Below are 16,937 nucleotides of genomic sequence, written 5' to 3'. Positions count from 1 at the left end.
GTGAAACCGGAAGCAGCCGCGCGCTCACGAGCCCGCTAGCCACATTAGCATCTTGAATGTTGTGGTCTTTACATAATGGCGCCTCTGGATCTAGATAAGTATGTCGAAATAGCAAGACACTGCAAATATCTACCAGAAAACGACCTCAAGGTGAGTTTACGTTTATAAATGTACGGACCTAACAGGATGATATTTGGGAATTATGTCCCAATGTAGGGCGTTTTAAGTTAACGCTAGCCAAAGTAGCATGGTCTAGCATGTTGGGTAAAGATAAGCTTATTCTGTTGTTTTCATATGAAATACAGGTCTGTGTGTAATTGTAGACTTTGTCAATGTGGATGAACATTGCATGACAGAGAAATAGCATTTGGAAATGGAGAGTTTTTGACCGTAACAGCATTTTCATTAAGCCCAGGATGTGCTAATATAGGGCATAACAGGGTAGTTTTACCCTTCTCATCTGGTTTTGTTGTAAAAGTAATATATTTGTCTTTTGATTTGAGAGATTTCTACAGAAACAACACATGTCTCGTCCACAATGGTGTGTGATAACTGTTTTGTGGTTTATCTTGCAGAGGTTATGTGATTATGTGTGTGATTTACTTTTGGAAGAATCCAATGTCCAGCCAGTTTCTACTCCGGTCACTGTATGTGGAGATATCCATGGACAGGTAGATATTTACTTCAATTGTACAATATGTCCAACGACCGAACCATTATTGTTGTATTTCTTTGTGTAGTTTTATGACCTGTGCGAGCTCTTCAGAACTGGGGGACAGGTTCCAGATACAAACTACATTTTTATGGTAATTCTTTTTTTCTGTCTATTGTTATAATACTTTTGCTACTTGCTACTTTTACTTGTATTAAAAAAATAATGTTGCTTTTATTTTGTTAATGTAATTTAGGGGGATTTTGTAGACCGAGGATATTATAGCTTGGAGACATTTACCCATCTTCTTGCTTTAAAAGCAAAGTGGCCTGATCGCATCACTTTACTAAGAGGAAATCATGAAAGCAGACAAATAACACAAGTGTATGGGTTTTACGGTAGGTCATAAAGCGTCGACTCATCTGCTACATATGTGTACATGGAAGTTTAATTGCATTTTGTTATGAATTTCAGATGAGTGCCAAACTAAATATGGCAATGCCAATGCCTGGCGATATTGCACAAAAGTTTTTGACATGCTAACTGTTGCAGCTGTAAGTAATTCTTCCCCCACATAAGACTGAGACACAAAAGAATTTTAAAATCCCCTTTGTTACTATAGAACTGAGGTTTTGGGACGCGATTGCACTTACACCACAAACATTAGGAGGACCTTGACAGATATTAGTTTATCGTTACATTCCTCCCCATATTTATTTATTTCAAATAAATATGCTTTTTCCAGTGTGTCATTCATTATGAGATAACTGACAGTTTCTGTGTAGGGCTGGGTACCTTTAAAAAAAAAAAAAATCTCTGGATACCGGTGCTTTCACAATACTTGGTTTACGATAGCAATCTGAACACTGAATACTCTTTTCGATACCTGTACTAAAATATTTGTCATATATTTTATTCCATCAAAATCTTTTAAATTTGTATCATTTATCTGAAACAACCAAGTAACTTCCTTTAATGCTGCCCCTTTACCCCACAGGCATCATAAAGAGCTTTTATTTTTTTCCCTGGTTTCGATACTTATTTTATGACATGTATATATTTTTGTGGAATACCAGTAGTACCTAAACGATACTAGTATGGTATCGAGAATCTCTTGTTTTAATGTGATGTATATTTTCTGAATGTCCACTTACTGACTGTAAAGTTTGTGGTTGTTTAGTTGATAGATGAGCAGATCCTGTGTGTTCATGGTGGCCTCTCACCTGACATCAAGACTTTGGACCAGATACGCACAATCGAACGCAACCAAGAGATTCCTCACAAGGGCGCCTTCTGTGACCTGGTGTGGTCAGATCCTGAAGACGTAGACACTTGGGCCATCAGCCCCCGAGGAGCAGGCTGGCTGTTCGGCTCCAAAGTTACAAACGAGGTAATTTTAATGCAATGTAATGGAGTAATTTGAAAGACTACTTTTACATCTGTTTCTGACCAAAGCTTATGTTTCTTAGTTTGTGCACATCAACCACTTGAAGCTCATCTGTCGAGCACATCAGCTGGTTCATGAAGGGTACAAATTCATGTTTGATGAGAAGTTGGTAACCGTTTGGTCTGCACCGAACTACTGTTACCGCTGCGGAAACATCGCTTCCATAATGGTTTTTAAGGATGTGAACAGACGAGAGCCAAAGCTGTTCCGGGCCGTCCCTGACTCCGAGAGGGTCATACCACCTCGAACCACTACACCTTACTTCCTTTAAGACATTTTCATTTGTCCTGACAAATTATTTATATGCAACAGATTTTACTAGAGTATCTTGATGGGTTTTTTTCTCCTTAAATTCATTTTTAATTAAAACAATATCTTAATTATGTTACACATTTGTGTCCTACGAATGCACAATTTTAACACCTTGGTCCAAATGATTCCCCCTCAAATGAAATCTGTATATTTCTCCGTGAGCTATGTATTATGATTAGCTGACAGCAAAATAGGTAGAAAATCTCTTTACATCAAGAATATTTTGCATGGTAAAGTGATATCATCTGGAAAATGTGTGTGTCATTTAGCTCTGTTCCTGTAATTAGTGTTTGCTTGAATACAGAAATGGACATGTGTAAAAGTACGACTATCTACCTGAACCAGATGAGTGTGTGCCTACTTTAAAATGCAATTTATTTAATTGAATCGTGCGGAAAAAAACACCTGCCATCCTGCATACCTCATTTCAATTGTGTGTAATGCAGATAGCCTGGTTTCTGTTTTGTAATTTTAATAAACTTGTTCATGTTGAGCGTGGGCGTCATTCACTTTCATTCATATGCAGCCCTGTGGTTGTGGTTTGGATGTTTTATTTTGAAGGTTTTGACCCGGAAGTAGCTAGCTAGCCCAAGTGGAAGGGAGCTCCACTTGTCCTCACCTCAGCCTCCTTGATTGTCACTGTGCATCAACCTCTAGAGCCGAGCTACGATCCGCCCGAGCAGCTGTCCTGTCGTGTCCGGGCTGCAGGACGATGGGCTCTTCACTATGGTCCGGGGTCAAATGCAGTCCCTGAGATGCCTGCAAAGTCGCGCTTCACCGCAAGAAAGCGAGCCTGTGGTGGCTTTTGCTCCGATTCGTGAAGCATCTCCTCCGCGGCATCGAGCCCTTTATCTTCTGGATTTTCTGAGGTAAGAAATGCGAGTAAGTCAAGCGGTTTTGAACATCGCTCCTTTAGCCAAGCTGTGTGACCCTTTCTGGCGTAAAGTGAAGGGAACCGTTGACAGAGGCGACGATTTTGTGATCATCGTTAAGTCAATGATCAGGTTTGTTGTCTTGGCGCGTGTTATTCGTAGCTGTCAGTGCTACTACAAGGGGTTTATGAATTAAGGGGATGATGTTGGGTTCCCATCTCGGTTTTTCCAGGGGATGTGCAGAGTCAACATGTTCATATCAAGCAGCTGTAATATAAGTTTCATCACTGTTGCGTGTACAATCCAGTGAATATGCACATTTACATGGACTGTCATTGAGTCTTCATAAATGACACTTCTGCTTCTTGCACACTGGTCCAGTTGGCCCTGCTGGCATCACTGACACAATTAACATGAAGTCTTTAAATGCACATAGCCCATAATTCTGACCTGATTGCACAAATGCACATCCACCCCTTTTGGCTGCAGTCTCCACGAACATGAATCTGGGACATCCCAGGTCAACCTAAAAAGGTGGCAGTGTGATACAGTTTCTTCATAGTTTGCCCTGATTAAAGTAGGGCACCTCCAGTACAGCAATCAGCAGCTTTTGCCTTATGATGTGTACAGGTATTAATAGTGCAACAGGTTATGTGTATATGTGTGTGTATACGCTCTCTTTTTGGTAAAAAGACTTTAGAGAATGTGTTCCTTACCACACACTTCTGACTTAAGTCATATTAATTTCAAAATCAGTAGGGCTGGGACAATCCGATGTGTATCACGATACTCGGGGGCCGAAACAACACTTAATACAATAGGTGCTTATGGTTTGTAATATGTTTATCGTAAAATTAGCAAAAAAGAAAATTGACATGTGTCCGAAGTTTATAAACCAAATGCCATTTGACATTTATTTGAGTGTCATGATCGAAAAGTGCATTAACACTAAATGTAACAAAGTGCTGTAACTGTGGAAAACAAAGGAGTGCAGGATAAAAATGCCTCCAAACACAAGTATTGAAAGTATTGCGATACTTGAATACTTGATCGATACTCGATATTGCAGTACAAAGTATTGCGATCCAAATCCGATCCGATATTTTGTCCCAACCCTAAAAATCAGTGAAGTAACTACTTGAATACACGTTGAGCTTTGTGCACTGTATAAGAACGTCTTGATTCTGGCGCTTCTTGTATCTTATTCTAAGATGTACATAATGTTCTGATTTACACATGTTTAGTTTCATTTCATTCCTTTTCTTTTAAGCAGGTGAAGGCTGTCATGACTGGAGCTGAGACAGAGGACGATATTCCCTTAGGGGAAAGAAAGACTGTCACAGATTTCTGCTATCTCCTGGACAAATCCAAGCAACTCTTCAATGGCTTGAGGTCAGATTTTGAGTGTGTGTGTATTTCAAGCTCTAATTACTTGTGCGTCACTGCCCTCTTTATACTGTTTCTAAGCTTGTTATCATGTCAGTCCATCTTTTCCACTCTTACAGTCAGTTTACAGTTTCATAGTTTTGCATTTGCAGTAAACCTGACGCTGGCATTCTCAAGACAGCTTTTATTTTCATACAACCTTTGTTTGTTTCTCATAGTCTGAGATCAAATTAGACAATTATGACATTCTTTACACGGTCGGTCAGTCAAAGTTACCAAAAATAAATGTCCCTTGTTTATTTGGGGCAGCAGAGATGATGCGCTCTTGATTCAAATGCTACTGATAGGCTAATGGACAATAGATGAGCTAATTGGAAGCCGTTTCATAGATAGATGAAGCACTTATCAATCACGTTTTGTGTGACTCAACATTTCTTTGTGCTTTACAAAAACAAGAGCAGCAAAAGACAAGTTAAACAAACATAACAAACAAAAGTACAAGAAATACCTATCTAAGAACGACTACTCGACTGTAATCGGATGTGTTTAGCAGCATATTTGTGTGTGTGTCTTTTTAAAGCACTTTTTCAGACACAATGTGTGGTTGGATAAGTAGAGCCGGATATTGACTCTGATAGAAGGCAAGCAACAATACAGTTGTCTTAAAGGGACTATACAGAGTTTAAAAATGTTAAAATTAAGTATTTTCCTCCCTCTACATGTTCCAGCCATGTCCTAATGTGTAGAATGAGCTCAGACCTGTTCACCACAACTGCCTCTAAAATCCTGCACATCAGTCACTCAAAACGTTTTACTTCGGTCCGAATTGCCATCATGCACAAGCTTAATATAGAAGCTGCAGTTACACATGTGACCTGAGGTGGCAGTAGTGAGTATAAAATGGCTAACTTGCATCTAGGAACAGGCCACTGTTTTTCGATACTGAGATATGTTCTTACCTGAGCTAAGACGAGTTGATGTGTACCTGTCTGGTCTTACACGTGCACTCAGCCACGCAAAAAGACCAAAGATGGTGTTAGCATTTGGCCTCTCCTCCTCTCCTCTATGGGGCCAAACGAGGGTGAAGTTAGAAGCGACCAAGCTCTTCCAAGTTTTCCAGTAAAGTGAGGATATTACCGCCTTTCAATGTAGGAGAGGAGAGGGGGAGAGGCTAAATGCTGACAAATCTTTTGTCTTAGACCAGACAGGTACGCATCAACTCGTCTAAGCTCAGGTAAGAACATATCTCAGTATTGAATAACGGTGGCCTGTTCCTTTAAGTGAAATGTTTGCACAATTTTATTTGTGGTATTTCGTATGAAAAAGCCACATGTGACAACAGAGCTTTCTCAACCCATTTAGATGCAACAATGTCTCGTGAAAAATACACTGGTTGACTTGAGTGAGCGAATGTCTTTAGATTATGTAGTGTTTTGAATGTTTCCTCTCTACATTGGTTACTAAATGTCACAATGCGCTTGTGTGACTCCAAACACCCCGGCTGAGACTCTGTAAGACTCCAGAACGTCCTGCTTAATTGATGAACCAGTTTTTTGGTTGAGAGATAAATAGGACAAAGATGGATAAAAGAGGGAAAGGCTTTTAATGACATGGATATTGAATTTGATCATAAGGTCCACAAGCATCTCTCCTTGCACACACTTTGTGTTTGACCTTAATTTCTAGTTGGGCTTGTCGTGATCTAAAGTGACACACTCATACAGCCATGAGTTAGTCACAACTTATGCTGCTTATGTGTTCATACGGGAATTACAGAATGAATCTGCTCAGACTAAAGTGACCAAATTAATGTCTTACAATTTATTTAAAAAATAAATCAAAGCATTGCGATAAGATGTTTATGATATTTCTTCACAATGTATTTCTGTCGCTCCGGGACTTGTTTAAATTACGCTCTGGGAACTCGAAGTCCCGATTTTAAAACACAAATCACGTTTTAAATCAGTCTTGAGTTAACTTAACACTTAACACGCAGCTGTCAGTGATGTTGAAAATAGGAGCCGCAGGTTAAATATTAATATTAATTAAAGAGGATTCTGAAATGGGCAACCCTACCCACTTTGTGACAGACAGACATACAGATAGTGGGAAGAGAAAACTCTTTCTCCTCGTTCAATATCGACCAGGCGCACAGGATCCTCCTCAGCCGAAAGCCTAAACCAGGTGAACGTCCCCGAGCCTTTCTTGCCTGCATACTACACTGATAAGGAAAAGATTCTAGTCCAGCAAAAATTTACATATTTTCGTCTCCCAAGTAAATATTTTTCTAGACATGTCCCTTGAAGTGCAGCAAACTCAAGGCGTTACTGAAGCATCTTAAAGCCAAGCTACGGGCTGCTTCAGTACAGTCTTCTACCCAGTGAAGTTGTGGGTACGGCTTGATCTATAGATAGATCTAAAGAGGATTTGTTTGGGAGTTGGAGATGGACTGCTGTGTAGCTGAGACTGGGCTATCTTTTTCTTTATTCAAGCAAGTAACTGCATTCTTATCATGAGAGCTTTCTTTGCCCTGATGTGCCTTTAACCCTTCTCAGTAAACGCCAAAAAACACATCATCCCGGGTGAATATTTGTTTCAATCTGCGGATGGTGCTATCGCAGCCAGCATCGTTTTTCAAACTTGCCTTTCCTTAAATTTCTTTAGTTCATTTTTCTAGTTCAATGTTAGGCGTCTTTGAGAGTCCATAAAAAGCGCTATAGAAGTTTGATGTATTATTATTATTATGAATATTAATTAATTCTTTTGTATTTTTTTTCCCCAAAAAGCACTGGACGGCGCTGTACCTCCATGAGCGCTGACAACACACACCTTACAGAGGGCGCCAACGTGCTGTTAGTTTGTATCATAGACTGTAAAAAAAAATGGACGTCTTATGCTCACTCCTCCCCGTTTACCATAATGACCACGGTCGTGGGGGAATTCATGGCGGATTTACAGACTCCCCCTCCCCAGCTCTGACGAAGCATGTTCCTAAAAAGGGCATAAGGGCGGGATTTTCACTGTAGACTCCGCGTGACGTGTAGCTCGCGCTGCTCCAATGCTAACAGTCCGAGCCTCATTAAGTACGAGATTTCAAAAATTATTTTTACGAAAACCAGCCTGGTTTCATATATTGTGATATCTCAGGAGGAATATCTAGCCTAGTCTAGTGTTGAAAAAATTGAAACCAGGCGTTAAAGTTGTTTTTAAGGTGTCTAAACTCCAATGTTTTTCAATGGGGGCCTAGTGGCGATATGGAGGTACTACAGCAATGGCGGAGCAATGGCGGCCCCCAGTGTCGTGGTCATAAAGCAGAGCAGCCAGCGCCCATTGGTTTGTATAATGGGAGATTTTTGTGTCCATCCCAATAGAATAAGGAGGGGTGTTTCATGGCAACCCCTTTAAATACAGCATCAATCCCATTGACTTTTGTGATCGGGATTCCAAAAACTATTTTTGTACACCATTTCTGAGAAACATATTTTTTGACCGTCCATGCAAATTTGTATCTCATTCAGTATGTAATTTTTTTTTACACATTTTTCGTGTTTGGAGATAATAAGTGGATTCATTATTTTTTCAGAGTTTGTAATTATGTGCGAATGGGAGCAATTTGAAGTTTTACGAAAGATCGCAAAATTCTCCTTGCCGTTTTCAGCGGCAAACAAACCATAAAACTTTTGACGCCCCCTGATGCCCGCATCACACTCGTCATCTACATTGTACAGAGATGTTGGCCTGTGCCAGTGATTTCTGTAAGTCTTTCGCTGACACTCTAGGGTTCTTTTTTACCTCTGCCCTGTGCCCTTGGAGTCATCTTTACAGGACGGCCACTCCTTGGTAGTAAAGCAACAGTGCTGAACTGTCTCCATTTATAGAATTTTTTATTTTTTTGAAATTTATGAACATCAAAACTTTTATAGATGGTTTTGTAACCTTTTCCAGCTTTATACAAATCAGCAATTCTTGATCGAAGGTCCTCAGAGAACTCTTGAGTGAGGTCTGGTGCACATCAGACAATGCTTCTCAACAAGACAATTCTAATGTTTGGTTTTGCTGGCTTGTTTTGTGTCCAAGTTTTTACTACATGTAATTGCTTTTGGGACAGAGCAACACAAACGTGGATGTGTCCCTGTGTGGCTTTAAGTTCTCCATCAGGTAATCTGGCTCAGGCATGTTTATTAATGAAACACTCCCTTGTGCTCTTTCACAGGGATCTTCCGCAATATGGACATAAACAGTGGCAGTCATATTTTGGACGGACCTTTGACGTCTACACAAAGTTGTGGAAATTTCAGCAGCAACACAGGTTTTTACGTTTTACTTTTTCTCTTTTTTGCCTTGACACTGCAACCAGTTTGATTCTGTATAATTCAAAATCAATTATAAATTGTTTATCTGAATGTTATTTATCTTATTTAAATCGACAGGCAGATTTTGGACACTCGTTATGGGTTGAAAAGGTGGCAAATTGGAGAAGTTGCATCTAAAATTGGGCAGCTTTACTACCACTATTAGTAAGTTTTGTTACTAAATATAGTACATTGTTTCAAAATAACATATTACTGAAAGATTGTATTTTCTCTTCTTGTTACAAATAGCCTCCGTACCTCAGAAACAAGTTACCTGAATGAGGCCTTTTCATTTTACTCAGCCATACGACAACGATCCTACTATTATCAAGTTAACAAAGAGGGCAGGTAAGCGACATTTCTTTTTCTTCTTCACACATTCTCTTGTTGGTCTACACAATTTCATAGTACATTATTGACATGATGACAAATAAAGTACTTTACCTTCATTTTTTCAGGCCAGAATTGGTAGTGAAAAAGCTGCGATATTATGCCCGTTACATTGTTGTCTGTTTACTGCTGAACAAGATGGACCTTGTTAAAATTTTGGTCAAGGTATGTGAGTAAACTATATGTATCTATATAAATATATTATAGAGGTTTAGGAGAAGAAGGATTATGTAATCTATTGCTATTATGTAATTATCTTGGTTGATTTAATTAAAGCAAATACTCTCATTTATTAAAATAATGCATCCCCTCTCCTCATAGCACATATCGACAAAACAGAACTGTGTAGTCCATAAAGAGGCAGATTTAAGATGAATATGAAGAACAAATGAAAATAAAGTTTTAACTATTATTGGTTGCACGACAACAGTTAAGGAATATCTACCTCTTTGTATGTTACCTGCGGTGCCCAAGGATTTATAATAAATCTCACAAATTATCGAATATCGAGATACTTTTTTACATATGCTCAGGACAATTGTGCCACAGTCTGATTAAAGGTTTTGATGGGAAATAGTGACTGTACTGCAGGCTTTTGGGAATGTACCGGAGATTGGGTGTGATTGGATCATTTAAAATGCAATTCCAGATTACAGGAAATCTGTTTGATTCATAATTTCCTGTGGGACAACACTGCATATATACATTTTAATGTGTCAGTAAAACTGTCTAGAACAATCCTTGACATGTTTCCCATCTTATAACAATTTATTCATGTATTCTTACCACTAGGGGTACCCACCTCCCCAGGTACTAAGCACCCATAAAGCTTAAAATCTAAAAATGCCCCTGTCTTCCAAGCCAGCCTGATCCAACAGATAATGAAATGAAAACCCATTGTATTAGCAGGATGAACTTTAGATGTCTAACCTTGTTTAAAGGTAAAATTATATCATTAATAAACTAGTGACTTGGTATTGTGAATACTTGCAGGAGTTATCTGATGAAATTGAGGATTACACGCAACGGTTCCACACAGAGGACCAACTGGAGTGGAACTTGGTGCTTCAAGAAGTTGCAGCTTTTATAGAGGTAAATAATATATATATTTGTATGTATTTGTATGTACAGTATATCTTTCCTTTCCTTATATGTGTGTGTGTGTATGTATAATATTTAGCGTCAATCCAACATTTGCTGAATCCTCCACCGTGTTTCTCACTCTCAATAGGCTGACCCACTTGTGATACTGAATGACAACAATTCTGTCATTGTCACCAGCAATCGACTGCAAGAAGCAGGGGTGCCACCCCTAGAACAAGGCATGGTGGTTGGGCAGCTCGTCCTGGCTGACGCACTAATCATCGGCAACTGTAACAATCAGGTTTTAACACACTAATTGCATTTCTATAATTAATAAGTTGAAGTCAATGGCTTTACTTTTTGCTGTTTGTTTTGTGAGCGCTAGACATGCACTTACTTTAGGGAAAATGAGCGCATCAAAGTAGATAAATAGGTGGCGTTCACGATGTAGAATTAGATGATGTCATGTCAGGTGGAGCAGGGGCCAAAACAACTCTATGGGAGAAATACAGTTTTTGTGAGAAATCTCCAGAACGAAAATTAACAAATGTTTTCCCTCATCAGTAATTGACAGTGATTCAGAAACATATTATTTTTATGTCTGAAGGTCCTTTCTGCTGACCAATATCACACATGTTTTCGAATATTATCACCACTTTCGGACGCCTTTCAGAGAAAATAATTGGACGTTAGTTAGATATGTGCGGACAGAGGAGACAATGAACTTTGAGACAGTTTTTGTTTCATGTGGATTTCTCCTGTAATGACTGAGATTTTCACCAAAACCAAGACAAAAAAATCAGCAATTTGCCAGTTACCATAGTTACCGCCAAGGAATTTTCAGTTGCTCCACCTCAGTTTTAAACTATAGACCAGGGGTAGTCAACGTCAGGCCTGGGGGCCAAATTCGGCCCTCCAGCATAAAACCTTTGGCCCCCAAGAGAATTTTGAAGAAACATTTATTCTTAAATCAGAGACCAAATACATGAAAAGGACTCTAAAATGTGGAAAATACTTTCAATATTTTCACATTTCCCAGCAAAACACCCCATTAGGTCATATATTATGTGCAAAAGGTATATTTGTTGAAGAAAGGATGCTTTACTTTGAGCTACGATTGTGTGTTTCAGCCCTTGGTCTTTTTGGAAATGCAGAAAATCGTCCCTCCATGACACAAACTTGCCTCTACCCCTGGCTCTTTAGAATATTGTGATGTCACGTGAACACACAACCTATTTGCTCTAATTTCACAGTCCCAAACACCAGGTCCTTGAATATAACGGCCAGGGCATGTGATCTCCGCTGAGTGGCTGCTGCTGTACTGACACGCGTTGAGAAACAAACACTAATATTGCTCACGTGTCTGTGTCCTCCTCACTGACTGCACGTGTGCTGAGCTGCTACCAGTGTCGCAGAGACAAGCGGAAAGAGTAGAAAGCGTGACATTTCTGTCCGATTTTTTTTTTTTTTACCATCAATTCCTGACCCTTAATTGTTGTATCCCATGTAATTCATTTAAACATAAGTACAGACGGTGAACAAGAACAAATAGAGACAAGGTACATGCTGAATCTGTCAAATATTTACGTTCCTTTTTGTTCCTTTGCCCCTATAATAATAATAATAAAATATATATACATTTACTCCCACCCCCTATTCATATATTTAAATAATAATGTGGTTGCTACAAAAATATAGAAACAGTGTTAATTCTGCTTTTTCTGATACTATTTTCTTTGGCCATTTTAAAAGCATTTCCTCCAACTTCGCATTAAATGTAGCAATCACAAAAACAAATCACATTTCTCTCTATGTTACATTTGGCACTTGGCTTGGGATACGCCCACTTCTCAATCATCGTCTTCCTTTAACAAAGTGTTAGTTTGACTGAGGGATTGGCCTTTTCTGTTTTGTTTTCGAAAATGCTGCTACTTGAAGTCGGCTTTAAATTGCTTTGTGTGTGTGTGTGTGCTAGGTCAAATTTAGTGAGCTCACCATCGACATGTTTCGGATGCTTCAAGCTTTGGAACGAGAACCTGTAAACCTGGCTACACAAACCTCAAAGCAAGGAACACTGGTAAGAGCAAAGTGCAATTTGTTTGCAATACTATTTTATTTCACATTGTTCTTCTAAACTAATTTACATTTTTCACAGGAACCCAGTGAAAAACCTGCGAAAAGAGAAAACCCCCACAAATATCTTCTATACAAGCCAACATTTAGCCAGCTGTTTACTTTCCTGTCAGCCTCCTTTAAAGTAGGTTTAAGTGCACTATTTATCCTCCAATCTTTATTGTTATAAATATAAATATAATAGTATTTATATATATATTACATTTTGGTGCTGCCCTTCTTTTGATTGTCGTCTTTAGGAATTACCCGCAAACAGCGTCCTGCTTATTTATCTTTCTGCCACTGGAGTGTTCCCTGCAGGTCACACAGTATATGAAGGTATATTGGAAGTATGTCATTGCTCTGCTGGAGAATATGTGGTATTGACACTTGTCTATATGATTAGGACCTTTTGACTTTGGAGGAGTCCTCACAAATACAAACCGAGACGTAGTGAATGGTGAGACGATGCAAAAAAGAAGTCAAGCCCAGAAAGAAATGCACTGGTGAGACTAATGTGCTTAAGAACAGAGGCGTGTCGCGTTTAGTTATATTTAGCACATGTACTTCTTAGAGTAATTTCACCATATGGTACTTTTTACATCTACTTGAGTAAAATTATAATGAAGTATCTGTAAATACTTGGATTTTTACATCATTTCATATTTTGCTTATGTCGCTACTCGCCTCTGCTTCAGAACTAAACATCAAAGTGACTATGTTGAAATGAATTACCCTCTTACCCCCGCCTTAACTGAGCGCATTTCAATTAAATATAAGCTTCTCAACTGGAGAGCAAGACTGTAATGCCTCATTTGAAAGCTAAGGCCTACTGAAGTGATAGTAACCTTTTTTATCATGTTGTCGCCGCGTTTTAGTCACATTTTTGACACGTTTTTGTCATCTTTTTGTCACTTTTTTTGTCATATTTTCTTGCTTTTGCATTGCTTTTTTCCGCATGTTTTTGTCATTTTACTTCACTGTCACTTTTTTGTAAACGTGACGAAAACCCGACAAAAAAGCGTTAAAAACACGTTTTTGTCGCTTTTTTGTCATGTTTGTCACTGTTTTGTCACTTTGTCACTTTTTTTTAGTATTTGTCACGTTTTTTGTCACATCTGGTCACTTTTTTGTAAACGTGACTCTTTTGTCGCTTTTTCATTGCATTTTGTCACGGTGTCACCAAATTTTTCTTACACTTTTGTTGCTTTTTTTGCCGCTATTTTGCTGCTTTTTATTTTTTTTCAAGCTTTCAGATTTGGTTAAAGCCAAAGTAGAGAAATGTGCTCTGTTCAGGTGGGGGTTAAGAGGTTAAAAGTAAATGACTGCCTCAGCTGTTCACTGGTTCCTTGTGTGTCCCCAGTCTTCATCCAGGAGACTTGTTTCCTTTTACCCGTAAGCCTCTTTTTGTCATTGTGGATTCTACCAATAGTTCAGCCTACAAGGTATGTGGGTGATGACTTTACATTGCTAATGACTGCAGTAAACAGTCGTATGGAGTAATGACAATAATAAAATAATATTAATGTTTTTTCTTCTCCCTAAGAATTTCACAAATATGTTTGGCCAGCCTTTAGTGTGCCTGTTATCACCTGCTGTGTATCCTAAAAGTGTTCAAGGTAAATAATATTTGGATGATTCTGTTTCATGTAGCAATGATTTAACTATTATCCTTCCCTTGATTATCACCAGATCAGTCTCAGCGCGGGAGTCTGTTCACACTGTTTCTCTACAGCCCACTTTTGGCCTTTTCCTCGGTGTGTGGCCTGAACAGTGTGCGTCAAGGGTTGTGGGAGCGAGCTCAAGAGTTCCTTTGTAAAGTCTATCGAGACATCGGTCAGCTAATTACACGATCAAGAACCATAGGTACGACCTCTCGCCCGCACACATTCTGATTTTGTTCTAAAAATATCTTTCACTGAAGTTGAGGGAGAAAAAAAGGTAGATTTAATTGTTTGCATTGTCAGTCAATTAGTTGAGTGCCTTGTATCGTTCACTGTTGTTTCCATTGTCCATAGCACAATGTTAACCCAATGTAGAAATACAGTTAACATATTTGGTCGTTTTACAGATCAAGCCTTTTTGCAGTTCTTTGGTGATGAGTTTCTTCGACTGCTGCTCATTCGCTTTGTGTTTTGTTCAGCTGCTTTGAGACTACATAAACTCTTTCGGGTAAGGATGATTTTAGAAGCAATGAATCTTGTTCTGGTGATCAAATCTAATTAATGTTTGTTAAACAAATGTCAAATATGCAATTATCGGTATCGCTTTAAATTAAGGTGTGCTCATTAAGTATAAATAAGTACTAGTAATCATTTTAGGGTGAGGGTAAGGATTAAGGTCAGGGTTAGGTTAAGGGTTTGCTATGAATTATTAGTTATCATACACTCCTTAGTTTTCCAGTAACAGTTATAGAAGTTTGTTACATTATGTCTTAATGCACTTTTCAATCGAAACACTTCAGTAAATGTCAAACATTTGGTTTATAAACTTTGGGCAGATGAATTTTTACACATTTTAAGGTAAACATATTACTTATAATAATTATTTATGGTATCGCAATACGTATCGGATCGGCCCTGAGTATCATGATATGTATCGGATCGTGACAAAAGTGGATCATCCCAGCCCTATTATTAATACCTTATGAATACTTAACAAGCACACCTTAATATAAAGCGTTACCCAAGTATCTAGTCTTCTGTATAGAACTAAATATGCTGTCTCACTTTAATATAAAAGACCTGCTTGCTCTGGACGGTAACTCATTTTACAGGTATTTTCTGCTATGGACATTTGATTCTCAGTGTTTATTGGCCACTTATTTTTCTCAGATCTCCTGGAAAAACACATTGATGTGGCATCTAACTGCACAAACCGAAATAACATAAATGTTGCCATTTGATGCATTGTGTCAAAGTTAGTCTGGGCTAGTTTGCTTTGACAACCCCCTGGCTGCTACAGGACAACACACAAAAACAAATTACAAATACTGCTTTAATAGAGGTCTGTTATGTCTTTTTTTTAATCAGTTTGTCCATGTTTTACAGGAGTGCAGGAGCTTCCCAGAATCCTATCCCGAGCTGCCCAAACAGGAGACGGTGGAGAGCAGCCTACTACAGAAGCATATCATAGAACTGGCCACAATGCTGGAAGTGCAGAGCTTATTTTGGGATGATGGTTTGGATGGGTACTAATGTTGGGTCGTCATGTAAAATACTGGCACATGATGCTGACAGAACAACCGAGACGCTCACACGACTCCACTCTGGCACACCGACTCATCGATGAGCCAAAGTGTACATTTTCCCATTTTGATAATGCCACTTGCTTTAGCAATACAGGCTAAGTCAACAATATCAATATTGCTCAAATGAATGATAACAGCAGCTTGTCATTGGATTTATTATGATTTAATCTTAGCTGTAAAAAATGCTGAGCTCAACACATGTGCAGAGGCAAGTTATTGTGGTGCTATCATAAATAAAAACACAACGGTTTAGTGTTTAACCATTTGTAAAAAAAAAAAAAAAAAGAAAAGAAAAAAGGTTTGCATCTGCCAACCAGTGCTTGCTGTGACACAGCTTAAATGTAGCAGTGCTAAGATGCATGAAGTTTTTAACTATGTGCCAAGTTCTTGTTGCTGCACACCTCATATGTATTAATTTCCCATTGTCAGTTAATACTTTTACTTGAAAAAAAATCTAAAACTCTTTTTTTTTTCTGTAACTGTGGTGTATTTGCATGCTGAATCTTCTGATCAAAAAATATTCTTAAAGGGCCTAAGCTGGACATCAAAGAAACTAAAACTATGATAGAAATGGCACATAATATGGATATCTCTGAAGTGAGTGCATGGGAGCTGACTTTCTAATGGTTGCATGGAATATATTGAATTGATCACTTAGGGCGGTACATTGCTACATTAGTTATGTAAGCCAATTACAACACAAGGTTCTTAACCTTACTGCTGCTAAAAAAGGAGAGTCTCTGATCCTTTATACTGTCTCTGAAACATAGCCTTTTTTTGATTGGGCTCGTATTATTAGTATTCTAATGTGATGCAGTTCATTGGGCAGATCATATTTTTCTCAGTTGTTTGCTACACAATGTCAAGCTGCTGAAAATAAATCAAAGCAATTATTGAAGCTTATTGCTGCCAATTGAAAATGGAGTTTCACTGTAAGGTGTGGACATGTCTAACTTACAGAATATTAACCTGTTTTCAAAAGGTTAAGGGACACTTAATCGTCGCTGTAGGGAAGTATGTCCTCTGCATTTGACCCATCCTTCGATGCCACTGGGGCAGCCCGTAAGGAGCAGTGGGCGGC

At 38.6% G+C, this 16,937-nt stretch overlaps 2 protein-coding genes across 2 annotated transcripts; both read left to right on the top strand.

Moving 5' to 3' along the window:
- ppp6c (protein phosphatase 6, catalytic subunit) lies at positions 1-2,754 on the top strand. Its single transcript, XM_079552326.1, has 7 exons — positions 1-150; positions 576-671; positions 741-806; positions 909-1,050; positions 1,127-1,206; positions 1,833-2,042; positions 2,122-2,754. The coding sequence occupies exons 1-7, from the start codon at positions 76-78 to the stop codon at positions 2,368-2,370; spliced, it is 918 nt and encodes a 305-aa protein (XP_079408452.1). The 5' UTR covers positions 1-75; the 3' UTR covers positions 2,371-2,754.
- A 240-nt stretch (positions 2,755-2,994) lies between these two features.
- On the top strand, positions 2,995-16,804 carry scai (suppressor of cancer cell invasion). Its single transcript, XM_079551529.1, has 17 exons — positions 2,995-3,280; positions 4,554-4,675; positions 8,883-8,978; positions 9,100-9,186; positions 9,271-9,369; positions 9,480-9,576; positions 10,405-10,503; positions 10,643-10,795; positions 12,470-12,571; positions 12,650-12,751; positions 12,867-12,945; positions 13,013-13,112; positions 13,970-14,051; positions 14,153-14,225; positions 14,299-14,472; positions 14,678-14,778; positions 15,657-16,804. The coding sequence occupies exons 2-17, from the start codon at positions 4,569-4,571 to the stop codon at positions 15,801-15,803; spliced, it is 1,698 nt and encodes a 565-aa protein (XP_079407655.1). The 5' UTR covers positions 2,995-3,280; positions 4,554-4,568; the 3' UTR covers positions 15,804-16,804.
- The last annotated feature ends 133 nt before the right edge of the window (positions 16,805-16,937 follow it).

The sequence above is a fragment of the Gobius niger genome (assembly GCF_951799975.1).
Source record: "Gobius niger genome assembly, chromosome: 2".
Taxonomy (NCBI): Eukaryota; Metazoa; Chordata; class Actinopteri; order Gobiiformes; family Gobiidae; genus Gobius; species Gobius niger.
The sequence above is the reverse complement of the archived record's forward strand: the minus strand, read 5'-3'. Positions and strand labels throughout refer to the sequence as shown.